At 35.5% G+C, this 18,137-nt stretch overlaps 1 protein-coding gene across 5 annotated transcripts in view; it reads left to right on the top strand.

Moving 5' to 3' along the window:
- The window catches only part of COL14A1 (collagen type XIV alpha 1 chain), a 188,165-nt gene that overhangs the window by 35,778 nt on the left and 134,250 nt on the right, over positions 1–18,137 (top strand). For all 5 annotated transcript variants that reach the window (XM_039854043.1, XM_039854044.1, XM_039854041.1 and 2 more), the window contains 3 exons: positions 15,285–15,440; positions 16,523–16,642; positions 17,891–18,055. In XM_039854043.1, coding sequence (XP_039709977.1) covers positions 15,285–15,440; positions 16,523–16,642; positions 17,891–18,055 — 441 coding nt within the window. The remainder of the gene's footprint in view (positions 1–15,284; positions 15,441–16,522; positions 16,643–17,890; positions 18,056–18,137) is intronic.

Here is an 18,137-nt window from a genome sequence, read left to right as displayed (position 1 = left end):
CAATATACACACACATGGCCATTGGCCCCATTAGGAGAGTATAGATCGAATGTGCAAACTTCCTTCAGCTCCATTTCCCTCCTCTTTCCATCCACACACGTAGTAACTGTCAACACGTCCTTCTCCCTTACTGTCCCGTATTCAATACATCGCTGAGTTCCAGTGAATTTATTTTCGATTGAAATACTGACAAAATCTGTTAATTTCTTTCCATGTCTATTGTCAATACTCAGCGAAGCTCCCATTTCTTTCTTGGCATACAGTATTCTTTAGTAAAATCACGATTGGTTCTCTACCCAGAAATTAGAGCAATCTTTTCAAAATAAATGCGACACTATGCTCTCCCCATACACACCTTAAAACCCCTTCAATAGCTGCCTGCTGCTCTTAGGATAAAGACCAGGATCCTTAGCAAGACCTCTAAGGTCCCGCATTGTCTCGTAACCTACCCACCTACCCCTCCTTCCTCATCTCAAACTAACAACTAAAAATTGTTAACTAGCTAAAATATAGTCGCCTGTCAGCTTATCCCAGTGCTTCTTTTCACACTATGCATGTGACCTTTTCAGTCACTTTTCTGTGACTATGCAAACATATATGTACAGCCCACCCCGTTGTATTTTTTGTTCTGTGCATTGCTTTTTCACTTTGAGAAATTTTCATGTTAATGCATACAGAAGGCACGATAGTGTAGTGGTAAACTGCATAAGCATCGCATTTGCCTTCTTGAATTCAAAGCCCGCCTTTGCCACTTTTAAGTTTGGGTGATTTATACTGGTTATCCTAATCTCTAAGTTTCTGTTTCTTCATCTGTAAAAGTTGGATAATAAGATTTATTTAATAAAGTTCTTTGGAATTAAATGTGTTGATACATGTAAAATACTTAGAATACTGTCTACCATTGAATAATGTTAGCTATTATTGTTAGTCTACCTCATTCCTTTTAATGGCCAGATAGTATCGTAAGGAACAGATTATCATAATTTATTAACTATTTCTTATACCAATGAGCATTTTGATACTTTCTAACTTTCACTATTATAAACATGCTACAAAAACATACTTCTAAAAGTGAAATTGAAGATTAAAGGATATGCAAATTTTACAGTTTTGATAGTCTACCATATCGACAAATGTTTTCAATAATTTATCCTTAAAACATACATTCTTTTCAACCATTGAAATTCTCAATACTTAAAAATATTTTTCAGTAATATCTCATTAATTTATACTTCTTTGATTACTAGTGAGGTTGAGCATTTTTTTTACATCTTTGGTGGTCATTTGTATTTTTTTCCATCTTTGGTCCATTTTCGTATTGTGATTTTTGTCTTTTCTATGAATATAGAAATTTTCTGTACATTTTGGATAGTAAAATTATTTCTATTACATTGTTATAATGTTGCAAATATCCTCTCTTGATGTGTTATTCGCCTTGCAAGTTTATTCATACTTTATGAAGACTTTTAATACAATATTTAAAAATTCATGGCAAATATACTCTACTTTTATGGATTTCTTGGTTTTGTGACTTTCTTAAACGATGAAATATTTTCCTGTTTATAATTTTATATTTATATTTAAGTGTATTATTATGATTTACCATTAAACATATCACATATATAAAAAGTATAAAAATATAATAAATAACTTCGTGCAGTTAAGAAAATAAGCATATTACAACACAGTTGGAGATTTCTATGTATTCCCTTTTTTTCCTTCTAAGGGGCTACCATTATTCTAAATTCAGTGTTTATCATTCTAAATGTCTAAAGACATTCTAAAATGTCTTTATCATTCTACTACATATATGCATGAAACCATATTTTAATTATTCATTCATGCCTTAAATTTTATAGTCATTTTATCTCTCTCTTTATATATATACATACACACACACACCCCCCACACACACTTTTGCAACTTACTTTTCTTCCCCCACATGTTATTAGATTTTTTTTGAATTATTCATGTTGACTTATATAGAGGAAATTTATTCATCTTCGTTGTGTAAACTAGAATTCCATTGGATGAGTATACCTCAATATATTTAACTTTTCTACTCTTGTTGTTCTTAATATTTTGCTATTATAAACTTTCTTGTTTATGTCTTCTGCATATGCGGCAGAATTTCTTTGGATCATATAACTAGATATTGACTTATTCAGTTGTAGTGTGTGCATATCTTCAACCTTGTTGATCCTATCTGTTGTCTATTTTATGTTTTTATATCTAATATTTACTTTTTTTCTTACATTTTTTTTTTCTCTAACTTCTGGAATTGGATGCTTATCTCATCAATTTTTAATATTTCTCTATTATGCATTTTAAGGCTATAAATATCCAACCACTACTTTAATTGTATCACATGGATTTTGATATGTAGTATTTTTATTATGTAGCTTATACTAGTTTCTAATTTCCACTAGGCTTTTTATTTTGATTCACAAGTTACTTAGAAATAGAGTCTTTAATTTCTAAACATATGGATATTTTAAACAAGATATTCATTATTGGTGTCCAAATATTTTACTATTGTAGGAATATTGTTACAATATTTGTTAAGATATTATTTAAATGTGTTCAATTTTTTTTTATCATTTTACGTGGAGTTGAGAAAAATTTTAATCTTTCTCTCTGACGTATGATTTCACCACTTCTCTTTTTAGCCTTGGCAATTTTGCTTTAAATTAGAGGCTAAGTATGTGTAAAATAAGTTATAGTTTCCCGGTGAATTTTTCTTTTTCTTTTGTAATGAATAGGTGAGAATAATGTTGACATATGTTCTGATAAGTACTAACGAACACCTGGAGGAGGACCATCCATTCAGCAATTCATTTGCTTTATTCATTGAACACTTGTTTATGGAGCGGGACTCCCCTGAGCCCACTGTTAGGTGGGGGCTGTTTCAAGGTGTTTATTGCAGTGACCAGGACCTCAGCTAAGGCAAAAACTTTCAAGAGGTTTTTGGCAAAAAGGTGGCTTTTTCTTTTAGGTGAGGGCTCCCATGAGATGTGTGCAGGGGCAGTGAAGACAAGAGCACTGGCATTGTGGTAGATTGTCTTAAGAAAGTAAGTTATGAGCAATGGCGACGCTCCAGGCCAGAGTTAGGGTTCCCAGGCGGTTGAGGTGGAGACAAAAAGGCCTTCCCTACCCCAGCCTTACAGCACCTCTTCCAAGATGTGGTAGTCCCATAATTCACACTCCACTATGCTGCTCTTTGTTTTTCCTGCAGTCTGCAATGTTTGGCACAAGAGTCTATATTAATGGTAGCTTACAATCAGGCATATTTCACATATTTTAGAATGTTAGTTTAAAGGCAAAGGGCTAAGATCCTTAATAGAAGTTGCTGTGCAGTTAAATAGTTACTTGTTTTCAATCTACTGTACATGTTTCTTCAATAATCTAAAACAAACTCCCAAACAAAAATGGTATTTGCCTTTGAGCATAATAGTGGCTTATTTGCATCAATGGATATTCTCTCTTGTTGTCCAAACAGCTTTCTCCATTTATTTTTGGTGTTTTGCACAAGAATGCAGAATCTGATAGAAAAAGATTGAGACAGATAAGAAAAGTAGCATAGGATTCTTTTTTATCCCCCTCTTGGTGGTTTTTCAATTAAGATCTCTGGCCCTCTTTTTTTTTAAAATGGAATATTTATTTACTTATTTAAATTTTCTACAATGAGACGATAAGGAGAGGGTCTCAATGTTCTGATTTTCCAGGGGAAAAAAATGAGACGAGCTTATGTTCTTCTTTCAAGGAATTGGCCAACTGTGGTCCACAGGCCAAGTCCAGTCCTCTGTTCGTTTTCTTAAATAATGTTTTCTTGAAATACAGCTGCTACACTCATTCCTTTTCGTTTTGTTTAGAGCTACTTTTCACAATAGCAGAGTTGAGCAGATGCAACAGATACCGTATATTTTCTGTCTTGCCCTTTTCAGAAAACGTTTTCTGATCTTTGCTTTTGAATATGTTGGAACAGAATCACTTGATGGACTGAGTAATTCATTGTTTTTCTGAGGACAGCTGGTCTATTTTAGTATTTCCAATAAGAAAATAGGATGTACTCTCATATACAAGCCTTCAAAAGATTCTACTTTTGACACTCCCAATTCTGATTTTTTTTTTTTACCTGAAACATGAGAACTCCCAAAAGCTAGTTATGAAGGTTAAATAAGTGAATATCTATGGAGTGCATGGAACATCGTAAGTGCTACACAAGTATTTGCTATTAAAATTACAATGTATAGTTTGTATGAGTTAATCACAGAACAATTTTTATATGTTATTGATTTAACAATAAATTCATAGAGGAGGTTTGGTGATTCTTTCTCTGTGTACAGTTCCCAGTGATCATCCTGGGCAGGATTCTACCCTCATGAAACTTACATAGTCTAGCATGGACTTAATACTTGTTCCCTGCGCCTTCTCTTGGAGAAGGGGATTTTAATTTTGGGAAGGCGGGAGTCAAAAGATCAGCTGAAGCACAGGGGAGTGGGTGGGCTACATCCTGAGAGGGAAGGGATTGGGTCCAGTCATAAACTGGACATTGGGGTTAGGTTGTGGACTGGAATTTGTGCATTAAAGGGTTTAGATAGATGCCTCGCCCATAGAGTATGCTCTGTAAGGATTTCTCCTCCTCCTCCTCCTTTATTGTTATAATTACTATTACCTACACAGTTGATGTGGTGTGCCAGCAGCGACACTCGGCTGGATTAAAGTTTCTTGTTTCATCAGCACAGGGAGAATTCAAGGCAGCCCCTTAGTCCATGCCTGCGCCCTGAGCAGGGGAAAAAAGTCTCTTCAAGAATTCATAACCATGGGCCTGCACCACATTCAGATTAGGTATTCAAATGTGCACTCTTCAGATACTCTGGGGTCCCTTCGTTCAAGAAATTAATATAAAAGTTGCTGAGAGCCGGTAAAAGTAGGGTGCCTGGCCAAAGCAAACATGAAATCACATATGAGGAACATATGCTCAGCTCAAATTCTCGATTGCCACAGATAGAACAATGCCAAGGAGCAGTTTGTGATCCAGACTTTTGAAAAACGGAAGTAATATGAAAATGGAAGTCTCAGAGTCCCATGAATTCCAATTATGCATAAAGACTATATAAATAAACAAAAATTTGTTAAAGTCGTAGAAATATTCAAAACAAGAGAATAAAAGAATGAGAGACTATGAACGAGAGAATAGGTAGATTTGAAAAGGGACCAAACAGAACATACAGAGTTCTGAGGGGCATAAATAAAAAGATAGACACACCCAGAATCATGTTGGTGAAACTGTAGAACATCGAAATCAAAGATAAGATTTTAAAAGACAAAATGGAAACAAGCAGGAATAAAAGGACTTGTTGAAGTCATTTCTACATGACGGAGATCGAGCCGTGTGCTGTTGTCTCCTCTTCAGTTCATTGATTTATTAAATAAAACCGCTGTTTTTCAAAAGTCATGTTAATTCATTTAATTTCTTAATGTGGAAAAAAAGCTGAGAAACCCAGCAAATTCAGCTGGCTCAATAAACTGGTGATGTGTTTGAGGAAGAAGAAAATTAATTTATTAATTTAAAAAAAAAAAAAGGTTGAGACGCCCTGATCTAACACAAGTGAGTAACAGGAAAACTGTGATATAATTTTGGTCCTGTTTCTCCTCCCTTGAGTCTCAGTAAATATGCTCAGAGGGAAAATCAGAAAATGATACGAATTGCTATCTGGCCAAGGTTTTAAGAGAATAAAAAATAACATTTCATCGGGATTTCTTTTTTCTTCCCATATTGGACTTTCCTTTTTTTCTCTCTCTCTCTCTCTCTCTTTTTTTTTTGTTACTTTCGAAACCAGTGTGGCTTAGTGTACGGCACCCAGGTTTTATGATCAGACATCTCTTGGAATGAAATCTTATTGCTTCCTACCTACCTCTTAGGCATATTAATACCCTCCTAAGTTCCGGTTTTCTCATTGGCAAAATGAGCATAATAGTCAAAATGAACAGCAGGGTTGTGAGGATTAAATGGTATCACATATATGACACATCTGGGACGTAGCCATCACTTAAGGAATATCAATTCCCACCCCTTTTTCTGCTTCCTTTTTCAAAGGTCTTCTTTTCAAAGAGGAAATATTAGTATTCAGAATGCAGCAGAGTGTCTTAGATTATCAGTAGCTATTTGTTGAATATTTGGATTGGCTAGCTTTAGACTCAAGGAGTTTAGAGTCCCTTGGAGAAGATTAAGAAAGACTGTTTTTTTAATAGAAAAAATGTTTTTATCATAAAAAAGCAGAAAGTAGGTTTCCATTTTTTTCCGTGATGTGAAGGATTATAATTCATGTTTACATGAATTCAAAAAAACATGAGACAGAATCAGTCAGTCATTCAGAAAATAATCATCGAACATCTGCAAAGAGCATTATATCTGTGCATAAAATTATAAGATTTCCCTGAGGGCAATGGCATGACATTCTTCTAGCAACAGACCTCTAGTTTCCTCTTGGTTTCCCCCTCCTAACCCTCTCGATAAGACATTTTTAAAAGATTTGACACCTTTTCTTTCGGCTTTCAGCAAATTTAATCATTCTTAACCTTTGAATTCTCCAGTGGTAAGAAATCATAGTTCTGCTTTAATTTTTAAATAGTTTTGCATAAATTTTTAAAAGTCCTCATTTAAAAAAAGAACTTGTAATACCTATATTTTTTCTTTTTAATCAGATACTTTACAACTATGAGCACTGCTATAGATTTTGGTAGAGTCTGTCCTTCATAGGTATGCTTGGGCATGTCTGACTGATACCTTCCTTCTTAATCTAAGAATTTTCTGTTAAACATCTTGTTTCTATACCTGCAGGGCTGACTGTTGGTGTCAAATCGAGCAGGTGTTTCAGGCTTAGAAACTGCAAAATGTCAGGATTTGTTCGTTACTGATGAACTGGAGTAACAGGGATGATTGACTTGTTGCATTTTTTTAGAAAATCACCTTGAACCACCAAAGTAAACATACGGCCCAATCATGTAGTGCTATATACAGAGCTGAAAATAACTATGAATATAACACACTGGCTCCTGAAGTTGAAGAAGTTTCATGTTAAAATAGTGATGGTCTGGCAAGGTAGCCTCTCTTGGGTTAGTATTAACTTATGACAATCAGGAAATAACCAGATAATTGTACAACTAAAGTCATAGAGCAAACTTTATATAGAATATTTTAAAAAGAGTATATATTTTCAAAGCAAATAAAACCGCTTTAGGTATCTTGCGTTGTAGTAGGTAGAGTTTAGAGAGGAGAGACAGGGATGGAGCTTGGGATAAAAACTGAGCAAAAACTCCCAGAGATGGGAATGTTGTTTGGGGAAAGAAGAGGAATTGCATTATGATGAAGTGAGAAATAAATATGGATAAGTCAAGTGGAACTGAATTATGAAGAGCTTTGAAGAGCATGTTGAATAGCTTAGGCTTAATTTGGTAGGTGAGGAAAGGAAGACAGCTTAAATTTTAGAGTTGGGAGGTACTTCGTGGGCTATGGTGTTAAACCAGTTGAGGGGATGATGGGAGTTCTTCAGCCATGCCATGAAGTGTTGACCAGCATCTGCTTTCGTTGGCAGAAATCTCAGTATTTTCCAAGGCCGTGGTCTATGGAAATCTTGACTGTTAGAAAATTCTTTTTTAGATTCAGTTGAAATCTGTCTCCATGTGGGCATACAGAACACTCCTAATCCCTCTTCTGTATGACAACCCTTTTAATATCTGAAGACAGCTGTCATGTCCTCTCCAAATCCCTTGTGGTTAATGAGCAAAGAAGAAACGTGATGAATGTGATGTTTACAGGATTGTCAGTTACTCTTGAGATGGGCTCTGAGAGACAGCTGAACTGCTCTTTTGACTGTGGTTCAGGGGTTGGGGGTCACATGCCTGCAAATTCTCATGGTGTTTATTTATCCCAGGTTGTATATAGCACAAGTGAGTATGATTTTGATTTCATGTTATCTGTAATTGCAAGGCTTGGCAATCTTTCCTCTCTTCCTCTTCCTTCCCTCCTTCCCTCCCTCCCTTCCTTCTTTCCTCCCTCCCTTTCCCTCTTTTTTCATCTCTCCTTCCCTTCCTTTCTCCCTCCTTTCCTTTCAAATACTTCTCTTCTGTGATAGGAGTTGAATAGCTCAATAGCTAAATGTTTCAGGCTATGGACTCGGTCCTTGATTTGAATTCCAGCTTTCCCACCTGTTCAGTGTGTGATGATGGGCAAATTATTTAACCTTTTTAGTTACTTAGCCTTTCTTTTTCAACGGAGCGAAAAGAATACTTATCTTATAGACTTAATATCAGGCTTAAATGGAAAAGACATGTGCAAAGCATCTACTGAAAGCGGTCACTAAATGGTTAAGTCTTTCGATTATTGTAAAAAAAAGGAAGCAATGAAACATGTCTGCCACATCAATAAATTAACTATATGTATTAGTCAGGGTTCCCCAGAAGGACAGAGAAACAAATAGGATATATATCTATAGAAAGAGATTTATTATAAAGAGTTGTCTCATGTGATTATGGAGGCTAAGAAGTCCCAAGAGTTGCAGTCAGCAAGCTGGAGACCCAGGAGAGCCTATGGTGTACGTTCCAGTCTGAAAATTGGCAGGCTCAAGATCCAAGAAGAGTCAGTGTTTCAGTTTGAGTCCAATGTTCCAACTTAAAGCAGTCAGGCAGGAGTAGTTCCCTTTTACTGAGGCTTTTTGCTTTATTCAGGTCTTCAATCAGTTGAATGAGGGCCACCTACATTAGGGAAGGCTTTACCCAGTCTGTAGATTCAAATGTTAATCTCATCCAGAAACACCCTTACAGACACAGAATCATGTTTGACCAAACGTTGGGCACCACAAGTTGACACATAAAATTAACCACCACACTATGTAATGTATTTCTAGGAAGTAAAGAGTTCTGCAAAGAAAAATAAAACAGAATAAGGAAGGAGAGTGATGGAGAGTACTGGTTTCAGTAGTGTAGTCATCTGTCAGGAATGCTTTGAAAGGTAAGTTTCCACCAAGACTAGACTTAACAAGTAGTAAGTTCACTCTGGTTAAGGTGAGCTCCAGATACAACTGAAATCAGCCCCCCGCTTCCCATCTGCTAGATGGACAAATTGTAACATTAATGTGACAGATAACTAGCATCCATCCACATTGCGTTATGTGAGGACACCTCCTATGGTAGCGGCAGCATAGTATGATGAAAAAGACATATTGGAACAAACGTTTAGAAGACCTGACATCCAGTTCTGACTCTTCCAGTAACCACTAAGCCATTCACTTGTCCCTCTGAACCTCAATTTTATTTTCTGAAAAGTGAGGACAATTAATGGCTTTCCACAAGAATGTTGTGAGAATTGAATGTGCCAGTGTATTGAAAAGCTCTTTTAGAACCATTGAACTCTTGGCAAATGTAAAATGATGTTAATTCTTTAAAAAAAAAAAATCTTCAGTGATACAGCTGAAGCTAATCTCGGAAGCAAAGTCTTAGTTTGAAAGCTTGAACTTAACCTCCCGGGAGACTTAAGTGAAAAATTGTTCTGTGACCACAGTTTTCCTTCAGATGTCTTGGTTAATGAATGGTCTACCTAGATATTTTACTAGTGGCATAGAAAAAAAATAATTCAAAGCCACTAAATGAGTCAGACTAATTCTGGTAAAAATCATTGTGAGATTTTTCTGAATGTGTATTAAGATAACGTGAGTAAAAACAGTATATGCTGTCCTTTCATTTAGCTTTACCTCCAGCATTGGAAAAAAAATTAAGGAAGACAGGCAACCTTGATGCAACCTCCTTGATCCCTAAGTAACTGTAATCCACCTTCCCAGTGTGTTATGTTAGTGGGGCACGGCGGGAGGAGAGACCACACTTAATTGATTCATCATGGTTCATTTTCTAGTGCTCTGCTGGAGATATGAATTATGTGAAAGGAAGAATTCTTTTTTAACAACATAATTCAATGTAGTTCGTACTCATTGATGCGCTATGTGCCAAGAGCTAAGCCAAACAAAGGGGATAAAAACATAAAACACAAATTTCTTACCTCTCAAGTTCAGTCTAGTTCAGGAGATAGAAATAGAATCAGATCGTAACAGTCCAGTGTTAGTACAATAAACCAAGTACAAATGCAGAGGCAGTAAAGAGGGGCAGATAATAAGTCTGATCTGAGGACTGTTGGAAAAGCTTCAAGGAGTTGACAAAATATAACCTGGGTTTTGAAAGACGAATAGGAGTCTACCTGGCAGAAAAAGGCTGCTTCTGTCAGTTCTCCATTTCCTATTTTCATTAACTATGTTGATGAATACCTTTCTTCATAAATACATTGTAAATATTTTTAAATGAATCATAATTATGTCTTTAATTTGAATGCCATTAGAACAAAAGAAATACTGTTATAAAAGAAAAACTTTTAATTTGGTAATTTCATATCATTCTAACTAAAGTTGCACCTACCCGCCCCCTGAAAAACCTACTCTTTATATCACTTTATTTGTTTTTATAAAGCTCTTGAAAATATCTGAACTTATGTTGTTGTATTAGAGTCTGTCTGTTCACTCTCACTGAAAATTTAAGCTGTTGAAAGGTAAGAACTTAGTCATGTTCTTCGTTACCCAGAACAGTGCTTGGTATATATAGTAGATATTAAATAAATACATTTTTAATAAATAAATTGTATCCAGAAAATTAGTTACGTATAATGTAAAATTAATAAACGAAGGTTAGAGTTTACTGATTTCTACTAATCCAAGCTATTTGAAATAACTTATTTTCAATCCAAAATTTTCTCATGAGTCAGTAACATGGTAAAATTGGTATATAATTATTGTTAAAAGAACACTTTGCACATGGGCTATTTAAGCACTCAGTGCTTACATTTGAGAGAGAAAAGTTCTAGATGGATAATTGGAGATGCTTGCAAGTGACACATACTAGCCGTGGACACAGCAGGGACAAGTCCTGTGGGGATGCTGTTCATGTTAGAGACCTTTGTTTCTTGCTTTCTAAATTTATATAACGTAGAGGACCTTACTGAAGTCTAGATAGCCCTGTGGTCAATAGTGGGGATAATGGGGACAAATTACCTGGGTTCAAATCTCAGTTTTGCTATGTGACACTGTGGGCAAATCACATAGCCCACGTGTATGATAGTTTTGGGCTGCAAAAGGAACTGATAATAATGGCACCTGACTCATAGAGCTGTTGTGAAGACTAAATCAGTAGATCAGTATAAAGAGCTTAAGGTTTAACATAATGATGGACATAACTCCCAGATATGGAATGTTGGTGAATTGTTGGTTTTTTGGGCTTCCTCACTGTGCACCTCCAGAAGGCATAGAACATAATGGGAATAGTTCCTTCCAATTCTATCTGTGACATTGGATTGTTATGTTTGTGATCTGGTCCATATTTTGAGTGCTTCCTTTTGATTGTGGCCAGCTACTTAGCTTCCCCCCCGCCCCACATTATCTCTTTTTTTCAGAATTGCATTTTAGACAAAGTCTGTGTTAAGCCAACAACCAAAATACAGTAATTTTTGAGTAATTTTCTCTACTGAAGTGTGTGGAATTTCAGCTTGTTTTTAAACATTGTTACTTAAATTGTGTGATGAAACGCTAAAATTATTTTCTAGTCAATATTTTCTGCATGCTGAATAGGATTACTTTCCTCTATTTTAAATTCGTTACTCAATTAGTTATTTTGAATGGTGTTTGCACCCAAACCTTTTTCACAGAGCAAAAGTATTTTATTTTACTAAAGTCCAGTTTATCAAGTTTTCTTTTTATGAGTTTGTATTTTTGATGTCAACTCTAAGAACTCTCAGTCTAGCTCCACATTTCTTCTATTTTTTCTAAAAGTTTTGATTGTTTACTTTTTACATTTGAGTTGATCCACATTGAATTGATTTTGGTATAAGGTATGGGTTTTAGGTCAAGTTTTTTTTTTAAATCTGTCTATTTACTTATTTGCATGGATGTCCGCTTGCTCCAGCACCATCTGTTGAAGTACTTTGCCCATTAGTCTAAAATCATATTTAAATTTGAAATCATATGGTTGAACATATTCGTATGGGTCTAACTTTGGCTTTTCTGTTCTTTTCCATTGATGAGTGAGTCTATCCCTCTGAAATAGCACACTATCCTGACTCCTATACCTGTATAGTTGGTAGGCTAAATATCTGATAAAATGATTCCTTCCACTATATTCTCTGTCATAATTGTTTTAGATATTCCAGTTTCAAGTTTAGAATAAACTTGCCTTTGTCTAAAAAAAAGGCTTTTGGGATTATGATAGGAATTGCATTAAACTAAATTTCTTTTGTCACTAGTGTAATTTGCAACACACAGGTCCTGCACATGTTTTAAGTATGTACCTAAATATTTCATTATCTTTGGAAGAGTTACAAATGATATTAAATTTGTTCATTTCTTCCAGTTGAATGAGCACAAATTATATCTCATTGTGATCTTGATTTTTTTTTATTACTGTGATCACCAATATAGTTTCAATTCTCTTTAGTTATTGGCCATCTATATTTTCTGTTCTCTGAAGTGTCTATTCATGTTTTTTTACATATTCTTTGCATTGACTGTCAGTTTTTTATACTGTACATGTCTTCTCCCATTTATAACTCATCTTTCTATTTGTCTTAAGGTTTTTTTTGCTAAACAACATTTAATATTTTAATATCATTAAACTTATCAACGTAATTTAAGTTTTCTAATTTATAGTCAATTAATTTTTGTAGAATTTATGCCTCCAAGTCAAAATGACTCGAATGAACTCAATAAGCAGAACTATGAACACAATTTCATACTTCTAAACAAGCAGAGGGAAATTCTTCTCTTTCTAAGACCTTATCTGCAGTGTACCCAAACCAATTAAAAAGTGAAATAATATTCCCAATAGTGTCAGAAGAGAAAGAACTACTCTCCATGTGAAGTAAGTTTCCCCATAAAAAGCAAGATAAATCAATTATTAAAGCTTCAAAAGACTTGAATTTTCTCTGATTATTTCCAAAAACAAATTAATTTCTATCCCATGACTTCTTACAGTATTCTGTTTTAGAGTATTTCTGTGTGGTACAGTAGGACCGACTCCCGAGTTGGTCATGGCTTTGTATTTGGTTTTTAAGGAAGGGGAATTTGGTGCCACGCAATGTAATATATCAACTTTGGATTGAGCTGTACTGTATAGCTTCCGTGTGAGTATCTGAGTATGTCATTGGCAAATACATTTTCCCCCCATCTGCTAAAAGGATCTAGGTATTCCAAGCATATTCACATCTGAGAAAAAAACAAGATCCTTTCAGCAAAATGTGGCATGCTACATGCAGAGACATATATTAAATTGCCTAGCTCAACTGTAGTAGTTCAACTAATTTTTTTCCTCTAGGAAAAAAAAATTTTTCTTTTGAACAGTTCTGAATTTTGGTGTTCATTGCATAAATTATATTTCAAATTTTTTTTATTGTCATTTTAATGTTAGAAAACAAACTAAATAGGGATTCGTTGGGCAATTTCAAGAAATTGACATGGACACAAAGAAACTCGCATACACACACACACACACACACACACACACTGTTCGTGATCTGTAGTCCTAATATGAACATTCAACAAAGTTAAGCAGTTTTTTTTTGAAGCACAAACTACAATATGAAGCAATGCTGCTAAAGGTACTGACAATACCATGAAATTTTTAAGAGTTCTTAAACACAGTGAGAATATTTTTTAAAATTTTTTTATTTTTATCACTCAGCTATTAAGACTTTATTTTAAATAATTTCATTTACATAAGGAATACTTTAAATAAGATATACGCAGCAAAAGCAAGAGCAAAACAAAGATTATATGTACTAAAAATAAACAACGAGAATATTTTAGTATCTTGGCTCTGTGTGAATATAAGCAGTGGTTTTCACCTAGTCAAGTGCAGACCCACCATACAAATCAGATAGCCTCCTCTTTTGTTGCAAAGACAGCTGTTTGCCCTTGGCATCTGGCCCACGACCACTGCAGGCTGGAACTTTCTCTGAAGGTAAAGCTTAGAGTAGTGCCACTCAGGGCACTGGGCATCCTTTTCTAGATCCTTCTTCTGAGTCCTTAATTGAGCCTTTTAAAAAATTGATTACTTAATGACTTTAAGAGACAAAATCTTATTGTCACATAGATGCAATACAGCAGTCCCCTTAATAGGTGGTTTTGTTTTCCATGGTTTCAGATACCTGCAGTCAACTCAGTTCCAAAAATATTAAATGGAAAACTCCAAAATAAACAACTCATAAGTTTAAATTGCACGCCATGCTGAGTCATATGATGAAATCTCCATCCTGTGCCATCTCTTTCCACCCTGCCCTCAACATGAAGCATCCCTGTGCCCCACATACTAGTCGTTCCCCTCCTGCTAGTCACTTAGTTATCAGGTAGGCTGTCACGGATGGTATTACAGTGCCTTTGTTTAGGTAACCCATATTCTACTTAATAATGGCCCCAAAGTACAGGAGTAGTGATGCTGACAATTCAGATAATGCCAAAAAGAAGCCTTAAACTTTATCATAGATATGTAAGTATAGGAAAAAAAACATAGTGTATACATATAGAGTTTGGTACTCTCTGTGGTTTCAGACATCCACTAGGGGTCTTGGAAGGCATCTCGTGTAGATAAAGGGTGACTACTGTGGGCAAAAGAATTTAAATTGGGAGAAACTCTTGGACTCTTTTCCAATTTTCTTTTTCCACAAACCCTTTATAATTTAGCAAAGGTCTGTGTACCTTTCTTAGACTAAATGCATAGCCCTGACTTTTCATTGAATTCAGGAAGCCCATATTTCTCCTGTCTTATCACTTCCTCCAGAATAGACTTATCAGAACAGGAGAGCCACCTCTGCTTCCTGCCTGTCTTCCCCATCTCTGCTTAGTCTGATGTTGCTAAGACCTTTCCTGGAAAGAATCTAGAGACTAAAACTGAAAGCTGGATGATTTTGCGCAGACATTACTTTCTAAAATATGCAGAAGACTTAGTTGCCAGGATGGTGTGAACCTGCCAGTGTTTGGCTAACTATTTCCAGAACACTGGCTCTGCTGCCAGCTGTTACCACATTTTTTTCCTGGTAAAAAAAATGCGTTTAAGAGAAGAGTTGTAAAAACACGGTGGCCTTAATAAATAGGAATTTATTATATTCTTAGCACTAAGTTATCTGAAAGACATTATAGTAGACTCACTCTTAGAGGTCCAACAGTAACACAAATGCTTTTCTGGTTTGTACTTTGCAGAAGTGAAATTTTTCTGTCAAACTCCAGCTATTGCTGATATTGTAATCCTGGTCGATGGCTCATGGAGCATTGGAAGATTCAACTTCAGACTGGTTCGGCTTTTCTTGGAAAACCTGGTTACAGCATTTGACGTGGGCTCAGAGAAGACACGAATTGGTACATCTTTTAGTAATAGCAGTCAGCTGTCAATGTAAAACTTCTAGGAGGCTTCTTAAGAAATTTCAAAAACTGGGCATAAAGTGGTTTTCAGAATTACAGGATCAACTAGAGTGATGTTCCCAAAAATGCAAGTTTGGATCAATAAACATTTATTCCTACTAATTTTTTCTATGACACTGTCATTCAGTTCATTATTGGACATATTTTAATTTTCTGGAAGTCAAAATCTTTTCTGCCTAATAATAATAATAATAATAATAATAATAATTTAAAAATTATAGTTGGCTTAACAATTTTTCAGTAAAAGTTTTATTTTTATTTAAAAGAAACAGCTGAATCTAGTGAAACATTGAACTAAAGAAAGTGGAAATTGGAAATAGCTTTATAGTACAAGATAATCTTTGCCAAATTTGCTGAGACAACAAGCAAATAAAAATATTTTAAATCTTTGAGCAATACATCTACTTTATGATTTAAAGTCCCATAGTTTTACTTTTAAATAGCCATTAAGGAAACTCCTTTGAGAATAAAAACCAACATATAAATCTAGACCTTTTATCTATAAACACATTCAGACTTTAAAAAAACATGCTAAGTACCTAATTAGGTGGTCACTTCTAAATAGCTAAAAAATAGGAACATTTCCCCAGTCCTTAGATAATTAATTCCCCTAATTAATTCCTTAAATCAATGCCAGGGATCCTTCTTGAAAGTACATAGTAAGGCAGAGAAAAAAAACGTTGCAAGGATGAGGCCCTTCATCATTCTAGTTTTTTGAATAGTCCACTAGACCAGGGATCCCCAACCCCTGAGCTGTGGACCAGTACTGGTCCGTGGCCTGTTAGGAACCGGGCCGCACAGCAGGAGGTGAGTGGTGGGCCGGCGAGCGAGCAAAGGTTCATCTGTATCTGCAGCCACTCCCCAGCGCCAGCATCACCGCCTCAGCTCCACCTCAGATCATCAGGCATTAGATTCTCATAGGAGCACCAGTCCCTGGTGCTACCAAGGTTGGGGATCGCTGTTCTAGACCTTTGAGTAACACATTATTTTCGGGCGGGCTTTCTCTTCGTGTTTTCCAGGACTTGCCCAGTATAGCGGTGACCCCAGAATAGAATGGCACCTGAATGCCTTTAGCACAAAAGATGAAGTGATTGAAGCTGTCCGAAATCTACCTTACAAGGGAGGAAATACACTAACGGGTATGTATTTTTTTGTTCAGTCCCCATTTTTAGCAACATATTTTGCCAAAGAATAGTTTTATTACTTCCGTCTGCCACTGTATAAGACTTAGCATAGTATTTTTTAAAATTCAAACTAACATCTAATGTTCTTAGGCGGCTCATTTTTAATAAAACTCAGCTTTAAAAGTTAAACCCAGACATCTCATTTCTTTTGTTGTATGAATATCATGTCCCAGAAAGAGCTTGGTGGACCTGGAAGAAAACCGAGTGGTCCCTGAGGCCGACGGCCTTCAGCAGCTGTCTTCACCATCGCCCGTTCTTTTTCCTTCTTCTCTTTCCCCCTGTTTCCTCCTCCAGCCAATGAAATAAAAACAAATTCCTACCTTATTTTCAAAAAGGTATTTTCTTTGCCCTTCTTCTGCAACCAGTAGTTATCACGAAAATATGTGTGGATCTTTGACTCGCTGGTATTTTCGATAAACAAAGAATGTAAGACTATTAGATGATAATTATCTCAGCCACAGAGGTTATCACAGGGTTTAACTGGTGCGTGCTATTTCCTTCCACAGGCACACAATGGCGATACTCAAGTTAAAACAATATTGTGCAGTCATTAACTTTTAAGTGAACCACTGAAATCCCGATAATTGCTTTGCCAATGTGAGGCATAATCTAATAAGCTTTTTGTTAATACAACAGAAAATTTATTAAACGCAGATACTATAACGATATCGCAGCATTTTTTTCTTTTTTTTTTTTCTGGGTAAAACATTTCATACTCAAAAGGCAAGAGTTCAATTATTATTTTAGATCTGCTCCCACTACCCTTAAGAAAGATAGAGAAAATTTTTGGTTCTTTGGAGCATCATGAACAAAATTGAAAGTGTAGCAATAATATTTGGAACAGTTGCTGTTGTGTGCGTATTCTTGCTTTATCCTAAATTGTAAAGATTTAGATTTTTCTTGTACACAGTTCTGTCAACAACCCTTGGCCATGAATTCAGTATTCTTTATAAATGCTCATTTCTGAAATGATGCAGTATTCAGTTATTTTTATTACCTCTCTTCTGGTGGATTTTAGCTTTTCTTTTTTCCATCCAATCTGTCAAGGAGGATGTTGTTGTAAAAATGAAGATGAAAGTTAGCATCTAATAAAAACGCCTTTTGGTCAATAAGTTACTCATCTTGTGGTTACATTTTGCAGAATTGGAAGGCTTTTTATTATAAGTGGTTGGTTTGTGTTTATTTTTCCTTTTTTTCTCCCAGGTCTTGCCTTAAACTACATTTTTGAAAATAGCTTTAAACCAGAGGCAGGAGCAAGGACTGGAGTATCCAAAATTGGCATTTTAATCACGGATGGAAAGTCCCAGGATGATATTATTCCACCATCTAGAAACCTTCGTGAGTCTGGTGTAGAGCTGTTTGCCATAGGTATGTGTTATTTATGGTCTTGTTTCAATAATGGGCACAGACACACAACCACTTAAAACAATGGATAATGCAAAGTGCACTT

Source organism: Pteropus medius, unplaced genomic scaffold (genome assembly GCF_902729225.1).
Source record: "Pteropus medius unplaced genomic scaffold, Ma_sr-lr_union100, whole genome shotgun sequence".
Lineage (NCBI taxonomy): Eukaryota > Metazoa > Chordata > Mammalia > Chiroptera > Pteropodidae > Pteropus > Pteropus medius.
This window is presented reverse-complemented; position numbering and strand designations above follow the sequence as displayed.